The sequence below is a fragment of the Macrobrachium rosenbergii genome, chromosome 12 (genome assembly GCF_040412425.1).
Source record: "Macrobrachium rosenbergii isolate ZJJX-2024 chromosome 12, ASM4041242v1, whole genome shotgun sequence".
NCBI classification, from domain to species: Eukaryota; Metazoa; Arthropoda; class Malacostraca; order Decapoda; family Palaemonidae; genus Macrobrachium; species Macrobrachium rosenbergii.
In genome coordinates, this window is record NC_089752.1 from 25,686,165 (window position 1) to 25,701,012 (window position 14,848).

The following is a 14,848-nucleotide window of genomic DNA, read 5'->3' on the forward strand; positions in this document are numbered from 1 at the left end:
TTAACTAATACACTGCATGATTAAAAACAGGTTTTGACATAGAAAAACCTATTTTTAGTCGCCTGTTGAGTTCTTGCAAAAACCCCATGGTGTCTCCAGCACTCCATGGTGACTAGACTAGTATCAAAGAAATATTTTCTATGCCTGGTCTTGTAGGGGCATTGTGTCATAATGAAAATACTATGACACGTGATAGAGTATAATGGACTCAAAGATAAGAGGGCATTTTCCCTTATGCAGCTTTTAGCTTAACCCAGTTTTTTTCCTGCATCAAAAATGTAAGATGACTATTTGATGTTGAAATCTTGTTTATGACCAGGGCAGGCAAAAGACCAGCTCCATTGCTGTCATGCTGGTCAAGTGGAGTATCTTCCCAGCAATGTTACTCATCGTTAGAAGACCCTGGTTTTCTGCTGTAGAGCCATTTTCAGGACTAACCGCACCACCTACTGACGTCAGTGTAGACAATATGTTCAAGCTCATGGCAGTAATGTTTTAAGAACACTGTCTCTGATGCCCACCCTGTACTTTCAGACTTCTCAAAAAGACATTTCTGAAGAAGGCCAATGATTTGCAATACTTTATTCTGTCATGTGACCTAGGAAAGGAATGTTAGTTTGATATTTAACCCTTAAACGCCTACTGGACGTATCATACGTCGACTAAAATTGTCTGTTGGGTGCCAAGTGGACGCACTGCACGCCGACTACAAAAATTTCAACTTTCGTCAACTTTGACTCGACCGAAATGGTCGAAAAACGCAATTGTAAGCTAAAACTCTTACATTCTAGTAATATTCAATCATGTACCTTCATTTTGCAACAAATTGGAAGTCTCTTAGCACAATATTTCGATTTATGGTGAATTTTTGAAAAAAACTTTTTTCCTAAGTCGCCCGCTGCAACTCGCCGAAAATTTCAGAAATTCTTTCGTCATTTTGTCATAGTTTTTGCACTGTTTTATATTAGCCGTTACATAAAGTTTTATATATGAAATGTGCGCAATTTCATGTAAAATACAGCAAAATACAACCCATGGTTGTAGCTTCTATCAGTTTGGAAATATTTTCATATAAAAACCACAATAACTGCATTTCAACCTTCGTCAACTTTGACTCGACGAAATGGTAAAAAACGCAATTGTAAGCTAAAACTCCTACATTCTAGTAATATTCAATCATTTACCTTCATTTTGCAAAACAAATTGGAAGTCTCTAGCACAATATTTCGATTTATGGAGTTGAATTTTGAAAAACTTTTTCACATCCGCGCTGTCAGAAATTCTTTTTTCATCATCCATGTCGTAATGTTTGCACCGTTTTATATTAGTCGTTACATAAAGTTTTATATATGGAAATGTGGCAATTTCATGTAGAATACAACAGAAAATAACTCATGGTTGTTGCTTTTATCAGTTTTGAAATATTTTCATATAAATCACAATAACTGCTAAATTTCAACCTTCAAGTCAATTTTAACTCGACCGAAATGGTAAAAACGCAATTATAAGCTAAAACTCTTACATTCTAGTGATATTCAATCATGTACCTTCATTTTGCAACAAACTGAAGTCTCTAGCACAATATTTCGATTTATGGTGAATTTCTGAAAAAAAGTTTTTTCCCTACGATACACCGCTACAATCCTCGAAAAAGAACATCTCAGAAATTCTTTTCGTCACGTTGTCATAATGTTTGCATCGTTTTACATTAGTTGTTACATAAACTTTTATATATGAAAATGTGCGCTATTTCATGTAGAATACAACAGAAAATAACTCATGGTTGTAGCTTTTATCAGTTTGGAAATATTTTAATAAATCACGATAACTGCCAAAATTTCAACCTTCGTCAACTTTAACTCGACCCGAAATGGTCGAAAACGCAATTGTAAGCTAAAACTCTTACATTCTAGTAATATTCAATCATTTACCTTCATTTTGCAATAAATTAGAAGTCTCTAGCACAATATTTCTATTTATGGTAAATTTTTGAAAAAAACATTTTCCTTACGCCTGCGCTGTAACTCGGCCTAACATCTCAGAAATTCTTTCATCACGCTTGTCGTAATGTTTGCAACTGCTTTATATTAGTCGTTACATAAAGTTTTATATATGAAAATGCGCAATTTCATGTACAATACAACAGAAAATAACTCATGGTTGTAGCTTTTATCAGTTTTGAAATATTTTCATATAAATCACGATAAATAGAAAAATAAAACTTCTCGGTCAACTTTAACTCGACCTAAAATGGTAAAAACTGCAATTGTAAGCCAAAACACTTACAGTCTAGTAATATTCAATCAATTAGCTTCATTTTCAACAAACGGGAAGTCTTCTAGCACAATATTTCGATTTATGGTGAATTTTTAAAAAACATTTTTTACGTCCAGCAAGTATGAATTCATGCATCATTTTGTGATAATATTTTCTCTGTGTTGCTTTGATCGTTTTACAATTTGTTATATACCAAAATCATCACAATTTAGTGTACAATACAAGAAAAAAAATTAACTCATTAGCTTTAACTGTTTGCTTACAGCGAGATTTGTATAAAATTATATGAAAAATTTTTTTGCGCTGTCATATACATGTATTTCAATATTTATATATGATATTTTTTTTTTTCTGATGGTTGCATACTAAACTTCAGGCAATGACAAAAAAAGGAGCCAAAATGAACTCCTAATCTTAAAACTAAAGCGTGCTGTGATTTTGAAAAAACTTTTTCTGCTGTCGGCGCTACCTCCCGAACGCCGCCAGCATACGGGAGACGTTTTTGTAAATAGAGGCTCGGCGTTTAAGGGTTAATTAGGGACACTAAAATTATTCTTAGCCCTTGTAGAGAGAGTGGTTTATTCGTGCTAGGGTGTAGGAAAATTGGACCTTCTGGGATGTTTGCCATGACCTCTAGGTAAACCTTAAGTGCCTGGACTGGGATAACGTTTTGTCTGCTAAATTAAGTTTCCTTATAAGAATAGGAGATTTCCTTCTTAAAGGATCCTCATTCTTGACCAGGAATGATGGGCCTGGGGACAATAATTGATTATCAGCAGTTTGTGTGATATGTTGTCCCCACCTAAGAGAGCCCAGTTCACTAATACGGGCTCCTGATGCTAATGAAATTAGGAAGATCGCCTTCTGCAGCTTGTGAGTTGCGGTTGTGTTGGGTCTGCTGAACTGAGGGGTAGATAGAAGTCCAAGTACCTTGTTCAGGGACCAAGTAATTGGGAGTCTTCGGGAGCGGGTCTTTAGAGCAAAGACTGCAGAAGGGGAAGTAAATAACTCTCTATGCTGAGTCAATCTGAATCCATAAAGCAAGGGTTCTGTTAATGCTGTCTTGTACGACATGATTGTTGTAACCACAAGGCATTTGTCTTCTCAAAAAGATATATCATAAAATTTAAAAAGTGCTTCTATAGAAATTTCAACTGGCCTCAGTGTATGGATATAATCTAACCATCTTCCATACGGACTGGTATTGTTGGATCGATGATCCGTAATTTTGCACTAGGTACCCTAGCAATGTTGGCGCAGTAGTTTTCTGGTAGATGATGTTTAAAAATCCATACGTGAAGGTCTCGCTCAGAAAGGAGGATGCGTAAACGACTTTCCCTCCTACTTTCTGGGATAGAACAGCGGACGACAGTGGAATTGATCTTTTCGCCCGCTGTTGAAGTGATAGGAACCAATGCCCGTTTGGCCAATTTGGGACTATTAAGTAAGCTGTTCCTTTGAAGGTTAGGAGTTTGCTCAAAACCTTCGAAATCTGGGACAATGGCGGAAAAAGATATATCGTCCTCCAATCGCTCCAGTCTTGTAGGAAGGCATCTCTTGCTATTGGTTCTCGTATGTGGCGAACAGGTCCACTTCCGGTTGTGGAAGCATGTTGGCTATTGTTTGAAAAGAGTGGTTGTCCAACATCCACTCCGTTGAGGCTGTTGTTTTCCTCGACAGAGAGTCTGCTATTATGTTGAGAGACCCTGTGTGGAGAATTGCAGACAGGTGCCATGTCTTTACTTGTGCCATCCAAAGGATGGCTAGCATTATCATGTTGAGAGGAGGTGAACATGATCCCGATCTCTTGATGCAGGATATTGCAGTCATGTTGTCTAGAACCAACAGAATGTGTGTCTCTTCTGGAGGTTTGAGTTTTTTGAGAGACAAAAAGACAGCCATCAGTCCCAGAAAATTGATATGAAACTTCCTCAGAGTAAATGACCACCTTCCTGCCACCTGACGATACTCCCAATGTCCTCCCCAACCTGTCAACGGGGCATCTGTGTGTATTGTCACTATTACAGATGGGGGAGTCAGGGTGACCTGTTTCGCCAGAGATTCCTTCCGGGTCCAAGGCTGAAGTATCTCCCCGAATTTTTTATTCTTTTGGTTAGATCTGTCTCGCAGCTTTTGTCTTGCGTGCGACAGCCAAAATTTTGTTTATGTTTTTCAATTGCAATCTGAGCATTGGATCTATTACTGATGCAAACTGCAGTAGACCCATCATGCGTTCTAATCACCGTCTGGAAACTGGGCTGGTCTAGGAACCTTTTGAGGTCTTTCCTTATTCTGTTCTGAGTTTTGATGGGGAGAGACAACAGGCCCTGAAGAGTATCCCAACACAGTCCCAACCACTGAAAACGTCTGCTGGGTGTGAGGCGGGATTTTTCCCAATTTATTATAAAACCTTTTGACTGGAGTCTGTTGACCACTGCTCTTAAGTTTTTCAAACATTCTTTTCTTGTGGCCCCCCAGATTAACCAGTCATCTAGGTAAGCTATTACTGTAGTTGTATTCCTTCTTTCCTGAGTTCCTGGACAACTACCATTGCTAGTTTTGTAAAAATTCTTGGGGCAATGTTTAGTCCAAAAGGCATGACTTTGAACCTATAAGTCTCTTTCCCTATCCGGGACCCTAGGAAGGGGCGAAAGGGAGCAGCAATAGGGACTTGCCAGTATGCATCTTTCAGATCTATAGAAACTGTCCAACTCCTTTTTGGAATGACTGAACGTACTTGGGCAACGGCTGTCATCCAAAACTTTTGCCAAAGAATGTACTTGTTCAATGTTGATAGGTCGAGGATCACTCTTTTTTCGGAGGAATCCTTTTTGGGAACACTGAAGAGACGTGCCTGGTGGCAAATATACGCATGTTTCTCTATGGCACCTTTTAATAGGGCCTTCTGCAGGTAATCTTCTAGAGAGGGTTTTGATGCTTGAAAGAACCCCCTTTAAAGGCAGGTAAGGGTGGGACCATTTCCACCCCAGTCCATTGAGAACAATGCTGTGTCCCCAAGGAGAAGCCTTCCATTCCTTGTGGTGTCTTTGGAGTCGACCCCCGACCAAACAATTCCTATTGATATCCCCCCCTTCCTCTACCCTTTCCTTTGATGGGCATTCCAGGTGTTGCTTTTCCTTTTCCTTTGTAAGATGGTTTTTGGACCTTATGAAAAGGATGTCCTTGCTGATGTGGCTGTTGCTGTCCTTTTGAAGGGGTTGTCCTTTCTGGCTACCTACCTGTTTATAAGGAAAAGATTTGGAGGTGATTGCAGGCTAATATGATTTTTGATCAAAGTGAGTTTTATTCATGATGGGAGTATAGATCCACCTACTGTTGATCTGGTAAAGGGCGTCACCAACAGCTTTTAATGCTGTATTCCCACATAAGAGAACTGTTTACTTTTGAGGTTTCTCCATGTCTGGCAAAGGTGGAATCAGGCGCCATTCTGTATTAGGGAATGCTGCCCTGTCTCTAAACTCCACATGTACAACTTCAATCATGGTTTTTCTCTCATTAATCAGATACTTACCACCAGGAGAGAAAATACACATTGCAGCGTCTCGCCAAGGATTATTGGTATCATCATCAGGGGAGAATGTTGGAGGCCCTGTTGTGCTCTGACCTGAAGCTTTATAATTAACCCGGGATCTTGTTTGGTCAGAGTTTGTTTCCACTCTCCCTTTTTGACTGCAGTATGCAGTACTTTTACACTTTGGAGTGTACATCACTGACTTTATTTCTTTAATCTCCTGTTCGGAATCATGCAAAATGTCCATTATATACTGCTGTTCTTAGCAAGGGCATCTTTGATATTACTCATAATTTCCTTACGGAACTGATCAAATGCTGCAGACTGTGTATCCCTTTTGGGGGAGCTTGCATATTCTGACTGAGCATCTACAGCCAAACTGTGACTGCCTGTAGCCCAGGGGGCAGAGGTCCTGGGTGAGTTACTATACCCCTCTGAACATGCAGTCATTTCACTTAAGGTAACTGAATCCTTGTATCCCTTTTGGGGGAAGGATCCTGATCTGCTTCTGAAAGTTGCATGGGGGACTGAATTCCTTCTGGAAAGTTTCTCCCCCGGTAAGCTGAAGGTAGTGTCCCTGATCCTTCTGGGTTCAGCAAGGTCATTTCGGTAGCAATATCAATTTCATCTAAATGATAATCACCTCCAAGAGGAACTTCCTCCATTTTCTCCACAGGGTTTACCTGGGAGGTCCTGGGGACTGATGCTACTGGGTTTTGGCCCGAATATGCTGCCAGAGTTCAGCCGGAAAGATATAATCTCCCCCTTCCTGTCCCTTGCTGAACCCTAGGACCCATCATGACAGCCTGAAATGAGCTGTTTCGTCCTTAAAACTTGCTACCAAGAGCACACTGCAAATTTCGCACATATCTGGTGACCAAGCAAATGTGTCTTATTTTTTGCAAGGACTATGCTCATGGCAGGTGGAATGGGCCATACGCACTGGCAAAAAGCGAACCGAGCAATTTGCTACGGAACACTTGAGCTGAGGGTCCTGCATAATGGTGGCCCTGTAGTGAAAGGACCAAGCTGTTATTAGAAACTAGTTTAAAATAAATTGTTTTTTGAAAGAACAGACACTTTTGTAAAAAAAAAAACCTTGTGCCATTAATATATTACATCTTACAGGTTAATTTGGTTACCATGTGTAAATGTAATACCTGTTATAAAATATCCAAGTTAACTTAAAATCGTTTTAGGTTTAGGTTGACTGACAGCATATAGGGCTGCATTACTTAAACTGTTAGTCCTTTTGCAATAGCTTTATGAAATTTTAATTCTAAATTGTAGATCTCTTAGAAGATTCTCACTTTACTTATTCTAGGTCGTTTCTTATTCTAGGTTTAATTAAGAACCTAAGGATATAAGCTACACCAAAAATTAATCCTCTTATCTGGTTTTTTGTTTCATGTAGCTGAGACTACATTTTGTCTGATACTCAGCCACGTTGTTTGTAAGTTAACAGTAGGAACGTTCCCTTGAGGGGTTTCCACTTAATCTAGTTAGGCTATTGCCTGTTCTAGGTTTATATCAGCTGTAAAGGTATAGGCTTCATAAGACCTTACTACTAATGTTATTGACCCTAGAATACAGGCAGTCCCCCGGTTCTACGACAATGTTCGTTCTGACGACGCTGCCGTAGTCAAAAATCGTCAGAAACCGAAAAATCGTCGAAAATCGTAAGAAAACCTTACTTTAATCCTTTGAGTATCCTTTTGGGTATCTTGAAAATGACATAACTTGCATTTTTATTGAGTCTTTCATGAAAACCCCAAAATTTTACCATTCTACTGTTGAGAGAGAGAGAGAGAGAGAGAGAGAGAGAGAGAGAGAGAGAGAGAGAGAGAGAGAGAGAGAGAGAGAGAGAGAGAGAGAGAGACTCACCACTTATCTACCAGAAAAAGACTTGGAATTTTACAGAACTACATTGCTCTCCCATTTTTACTTTTTAAGTATCATCCAACATCAAATATAGCTTAAATTATTATCCTGTTACTACTGTATTAATCTTTGAAATTATATTAATATCTTTTCAAAGTCATCTTAAACATTAGTACCCTTTCCCAGTCAGAGAGAGAGAGAGAGAGAGAGAGAGAGAGAGAGAGAATGAATTACCACTATGACTTACATTCAGCCATTCTTGCTGCTGAGAGAGAGAGAGAGAGAGAGAGAGAGAGAGAGAGAGAGAGAGAGAGAGAGAGAGAGAGAGAGAGAGAGAGAGATTTATCTCTTTAATCTCTTGAGGAATGTTAATCCATTTCTTTAGTGCGACTGACAACAAAAATTTTTTTTTTCTTTGCCTTCCAAAGATGTAGGCTACCACTACTTTTACCAAGCACTTTAAAGCACCATGAACACACACACACACACACACAGTGTGCAGGTAGAGACTCAAATTAGCAGTATCTTTTCCTCCTTGAGAGTGAAGGGCTGAACTTAGTATCGATTTATAATATATCTATCCATTTCTCATTCTACCTTTTGGAGAGAGAGAGAAAGAGAGAGAGAGAGAAACTGATCTTCTGCCCTTAGTCTGCTTTGAAAATGCATAAATGTTGTAATTTCAGTATGCTGTATTATTATTACTTAATCTTATTAATATTTGAAAATTAGCTCTTATTAGGTAAGTCATTTATATATCATACAAACGTAGTTAGTCATCATCTCCTACAAATTTGTTAGAAAAATGTTTTGCAGTCATTCTCTCTCTCACGTTGGTGAGAGAGAAAAAATACTACGCACGCTCTTTATAGTGTATGCAAAGCCCGTGGAGGTACAAGCTTTGTGATTGGATTAAAATCCCCCCTGCCAATAGCATGTCACAAGGAGGGTGTGGAAGGGGATGAGGGGGTTACAAGTTGTTATTGGCTACTGTCAGTCCTGCCAGCCAATAGCGTATCGTCATGGAGAGAAGGGGTTTGCTACGAGCTCTGTTATTGGCAAATTCTAATCCCCCGAGCTGGTATCGTCATAAGTCTTCAAAAAAGCAATAAAAAAAAATTGTCACATAAGCGATGATGGGATTTTAGAATATTTTTATGTTTACATACAGTAATCGATATTTTTTTGAAGGATATATGCAATAGAGAGAGAGAGATGGGCTTTGGCCTTACTTAAATCGCAGAAGTGAAATTATTCGTGAATTATTCGAACAGAGAGAGAGAGAGAGAGAGAGAGAGAGAGAGAGAGAGAGAGTTGAATGAGAGTGATTACACAAGATTACATCGTAGTTTTATGATTTCACAGGACTTTAATTTAACTTTTATCAATACTTAGCTGTGGTTACTCAATATTAATATTTTAAAATTAGAAAATATTTTTTTCATCATAAAAAATGTATTTAGTCATGAAAATAAAATAAAAATCAGTAATTTAGTGAATATTGCTCTATGAAAAAATCCGCGAATGTAAATTTTCTTCCGTCATATGCGTTGGACACCGAGTCATCCCAAATATTACCGCTAAGAATCATAAGAAAACTTTAATTTTATTCCTTAGGGTGTCGTGAAAACAACAAATCCTGCATTTATATTGAGTTTTTCATAATAAAAAAGGGATTTTGACAGAGGAAAAATCTATTTCTGAGGAAGGTCCCGTGTCACCCGGTGAAATTCCATTACAGCACGAATTTCTAGGTATAACAATGCTAGATATACCAGAGAAAAAGAGCTTTCAGGAAAGCTGGGGTTACTACCCCAGTCGATCGCCCTTTAGAAGACGCCGGTATAATGAAGGGTGGTGAAATACCACTACCACGGAAATATACTGAAAGATCTCTCCTTATCAAAACCCCAGAAAAGAGCCGGTGAGCCGTTACAGCTCCTACACCAACACACCGGGCCAGGACGGCGACACCAGCGCCACCTACTTCATTCCATGTTAGCACTAACCCAGACTTGGCATGTGCAAAAGTAGGGAGGAGTACTAGACTAGACAGGGGAGGTCACGGGTGACACGGGACCTTCCTCAGAAATGATTTTTCCTCTGTCAAAATCCCTTTTCTGAATCCAGTCCCAGTGTCAGCCGGGTGAAATAGTGATAGAGAATCATGCCAAGACTGCTACTACTGGAAAAGGAGGGTAATCTGAAGAAAACGCAAATTGTAACGAAAATAACTTTTAATTAAGCAATCTCTTTCATGAAGCAAGAATACTTAAAGTAAGGTAACTTAATTCTAAGGCACACCAACAAACTTAGCACTTACAAAACAATGGAGGTCCCCGGTATGATGGGGAAAAACTCAAAAACCTTAAAATTACTTAAAAGTAGTGAAACATGAAATGTGCACAGAACAAAAAACAACCTTAAAACTATACATGTAAACTTAGGCTAAAACACGTAGAGACAAGACTAATGAATATAACACACACAAATGTCTGGGGTAATTGAGCCAAACAAAACTGGTCCAGTACTCCTCTAAGCTAAACAATTATGGCTAGTCAGATTACACTTTTCCATCAGCAGATACAATTATATCAATATGAGGGGCTGGCAGTGAGGCATAAACAACCAGGAGAATAAGCAGAGAAGCAAATGAGGTAGGCGGGCGGGGGAAAAGGAAAGGATATAATTATTTAAGGTGGGGAGATGACACTTCCCACTGCTATAGTAGAATATTTCAGGCTTCGAGTGATTTTAAATAGTGGCGTTTAAAACACTAGAGGTGATTTCAACCCAGATATTTTGATAACTCTGAAAAGTCCATTATTAAAGTAATTAATAGAAGTAGCAACTGCTCGAATATCATGAACTTTAGGAACTGAGTCTGGGTTGGCTTGTTTAATGAAATACAGAATTTGTTGCCTTATACCATTAAGAGAAAGAGTACCACCTTTCTCCCCTGATAAAAAGAGGACCCGACTTACTCTGTGGAGTTCTTGAGAGGTAAGATTTAAGTGTATAGACTGGACATAAAGATTGATCTTGAGGAAGGGGCACCACCTTCCAAGGAGACCACCTGTCCTGTGGTCTTCGTTCTGGGCTAAAAATCTAGGGTCAGGGAAAGAGGACTGCTCTCCGGATGGGAGGAAGTTAACAAAATTATCACCTCTAGTGAGAGCTGACAGCTCTGAGATTCTAGCACCTGAAGCCAAACTAATTAAAAATAAGGTTTTTCCTTAACAGATCCTGATAAGAGCAATGGGAGTTATCCAACTCTGATGCTAACTTAAGGACGTCATTGAGAAACCAAGTAACCGAATGTGGACGTGATACTGGTCTCAGACGAGCGCATGCTCTGGGGATGATGAAAAATAGGAATCTGTAAGGTCGATTTTAAAGCCGTAAAGAAATACTTTCTTCAATGCCGACTTGACTGTGGTAATAGTGGCGGGAGCCAGACCTTTCTCAAACAGTGACCTAAAGAAGGAAACTCCTAAATTAGTCGTCATAATTTTGGCTTCAGATGCTTTCAGGAAGGAGGCTAACTTTTGACTGCTGAGTCATATTGTCTAATAGTAGAATCTCTTTTATCTGATTCTAAAACAGAGTATTGACAGGGTCAATGTTTGCTCCTTTTGGCTGCTAACTTTATAAAGTCCATAAAGCTAGGGCATTTTGAATCCTTGAGGAAGCTGACACAGTCTTGGTTTGTACTGTCTGGGTCAGAATGGGCTTGGGGAATCAAGACTCCAATCCCAGTTCCTGAAGGAGAGGGAACCAATTGCTCTTCGGCCAATAGGGGCTATTAGGCTGGTTGACCTTGGAATGTCCTGAGTTTGTGTAATACTTTCAGCAGTAAATTTATTGAGGAACAGATAAATCCTCTCCCAATTGTTCCAATCTACTGTCATTAAGTCTGTGGCTAAACGCCTGAGGGTCCAGGTTGGGGGCTACGTAACAGGAGCTTGAAGTTGCTCTCCGCTGCGAACAGATCCACTTGAGTCCCAACCCAAAGCGGCAAACCCATTTGAAAGATTCCAGATCCAGGGACCACTCCGCCTCCAACGGGGTAGTCTTGACAGGGAATCGCCACCACGTTCCCGGACTCCTGCTAGGTGGGTGGCTGACAGGTGCCAACCGTGCTTGTTCGCCAGGAGAAGATAGCTACCATCACTTGGTTTACTCGACCTGATTTGGAGCCGCCCCTGTTGATGCAATGAACTACCACTGGCGCTGTTAACACCAACCTGATATGAATCCGATTGGGAGGGCGGATTTTCTTCAGCTGCTAGAAAGACCGCCATGGCTTCCAGGGTGTTTATATGGAACTGCTGAAACATTGTGGACCACGTTCCTTGTACTTTCTGTTTTGGTGAATATCCCCCAGCCGCTTTAGAGAAGCGTCTGTGTGGATAACTAGTGCTGGAGGGGGAAATTGAAGTGGAACTGTTTTGGACAGGCCCTTGACTGTGGTCCAAGGCCGCAGTCTTGTCTTTAAGATTCGAGGGGATAGAGGAGACCTTGTCCCTGAGCTTGGTGTTTGCTCGACTCGCCACACTCTGTTTATGTCTTTTAATTTGGCTTTCAAGAGCAGGTCTGTCACTGAGGCAAATTGAAGGACCCAGGACTTCTTTCCTGGGACCGACGGGATGCCGACGGATTTTGAGAAACCTCTTGGTGAGAGATGCTATCTCTTTCCTCTTGGAAGGAGGGAGAGATAACGTGTGGGAGGACAGATCCCACTGAAGACCCAGCCACTGAAACCGAGACTGAGTCAGGCGGGACTTTCTCTGTTCAGCTGAAAACCCAATGACTCTAGGAAATTGGGTGACTATGGACGTGGCTTCTTGACACTCCGGAACAGTTGGAGCCCAGATTATCCAATCGTCCAGGTACGCTGCTAGGAAATTCCTGGGACCGAGCTGTTGTACTCACCGTGATCCACCAGCTTGGTGAATATCCTGGGTGCAATGTTCAGACCGAAGGGCATGACCCTGAAGGAGTAGGCTTGATTCCCGAGTCTGAAACCGAGGAACTGAGAGAAGTTCCGCGCAACCGGACGTGATAATAAGCGCCTGAAAGATCGAGCAGAGGTGGTGACGGCTCCACGCAGAAGTAGAGTCCGAACCTGAGCTACCGTGGCATGCGAAACTTGTCGATTTTATGTAGAGATTTAGACGCGACAGATCCAGGATCACTCTCTTTGCTGATCGGAGTCTTTTTGGGAACAGTGAATAGCCTGCCTTGAAACTTTAGGTGCCTTGCTTTCTTTTTATTGCTCGTTTGTTGAGCAATTCTTGTTACATAATCCTGTAGGATTGATGTGGGTGGCTGGTAAAATCTGTTTAGAGGGGAGGATTCTGATCCAGCTCCACCCCAGTCCCTTGACACAATGCTGTGTGCCCAAGGGCTGAAGGTCCATTGGTCCCTGAACTAATACAGGCGACACGCCTCACTCTGCGTTCTCTCAGTGGGAGGAGCGGGGTTTGTTCCCTCTACCACGCCCAGGTCTTCCTCTTGGGTGGTGTTAGGCCTTCTCTGTGGGGGCCTTGCCCTCTTCCTCCCCTTGCAACCCTGAGGCCGTGAAAAATCCACGGCCTTCATATGTAGGGTTGTATGCTGGTGAGGATACATAGGAGGGCGCCGCTGGTTGGACCAACACGCACTGTTGGGGTTGGGACTTAGAGGTAGATGGCTGGGCCACTGCCGAAACCGGGACGGCTTGAACCACCGCCTGATGGGGCCTCTTATGTCTCCTGAACCTTTTGCCTCCTCTCGCCTGGGGCCGGCCATTCTGGGGTCTTGCGCTTATAAGTGGGAATTCCCACCGAGCGCGCAGACTCTGATTGGCCCGTGTAGCCTCAGACATGACGAAGTAACCTCTTCTTCAGGGAAGAGTTTAGGTCCCCAGATCGAGCTTTTTAATGAGCTTGTTAGGCTCGTGGCGGATTGTAGCGTCAGTAAAAATAAATTTTCTGCACTCCAGTCTAGCCATAATAAACTCATGTAAGTCTGACTGAAGCTCGCCAGGAAAGACTTAGCTAGGACCTGGAAAAAGGGTTCGTCCGAGCCGGAGACGGCAGTAGCCTCTGTAAGACAGCCGGAGCTCAAGGACCGCCTAACTTAGTCCGGGGCCCAACTCCGCTTCAACAAAGATTCCGGCAGCTTAGGAGCTGTTCACTAAACTGGCGTGGAAGCGCAAAGAGGGTCCAGCTTGCCTACAGTGAAAAGTGGACGGGCGCCCACCCAGAACTCATTACTTCCTGGGAATACCAGGAAGTAGGGTCTGTTTCCAATTGAGGAAAGGGGATTACCACCAAAGCATGCTCGGGCTGCAGCCAGAGCAACTTTGTCCATGCAAGGAGTGGGAAGGTCTTCTCCCAGGGTGAACATCGTGAAATTGCCCCTGAAAGGGGTCAATTTCGTGTTCACTGCCTGCCACCCGTCAGAGTGCGAGGAGAGCCGATTGAGCCTGGTCCCTAGGGATGATGACAGTCTCCCTAGGTACCTTGTCTGATTGAATCCAGGCTTCTTCAGTAAGCCTTACGGTTGGGGATAAGGGAGGCAAGAGATCGAAGAACTCCAACTCTCCAACCGCCTCGTGCCCAGACCGCCAAAATGTTTGCCATCATGTTGGATGGCCCGGAGTGCGAACCGCCAAGGGTTTCCGACATCAAACGGCGGGAGGTCCGCAGAGTGTCGGGATAGAATACTGCGGTTCTGCCTTAGGTTGGCGAGCCAAACTCTGCCAGTATATTGTTATAGTTGGCAAACTTATCTGAGATCTTCTCAAACCTAGAATCTTGGTCCTCTGTGAACTTTTTGTACAGTTCAGTGGCAAGGGCTTATGATCAAAGAAGGTTGGCGAGGAGGGCTTGGTTTTGCAGCCCTCTTACTCGCGCCTTTGCCGGAGGAACTAGATTTACTCCCGGAGGCTACCGGTCCTGAAACCTTAGCCTTCGACGGGGAAGGGCGTGCCTTCTTGGAAGTCGAGGACTTGTAGCCCTTCGCCTTTCCATGAAGTCTTCAACTTGGGATAGCAGACGGAGCTCTATCACCCAAAGAGGAAGACTTCACAAACCTGCAAACGAAGAGACTGATGAAGCAGGGGAGTCAAACAAAGGGGGGCCCGCCCCAATATCCTCACTTACTCACCAC

General features: G+C 42.1%; 1 protein-coding gene across 1 annotated transcript in view; it reads right to left on the reverse strand.

The window, feature by feature from the left end:
• Positions 1–14,848, reverse strand: part of LOC136843977 (protein argonaute-2-like) — a 564,386-nt gene that overhangs the window by 193,495 nt on the left and 356,043 nt on the right. Inside the window, exon 12 of the mRNA XM_067112994.1 lies at positions 6,064–6,243. Coding sequence (XP_066969095.1) covers positions 6,064–6,243 — 180 coding nt within the window. The remainder of the gene's footprint in view (positions 1–6,063; positions 6,244–14,848) is intronic.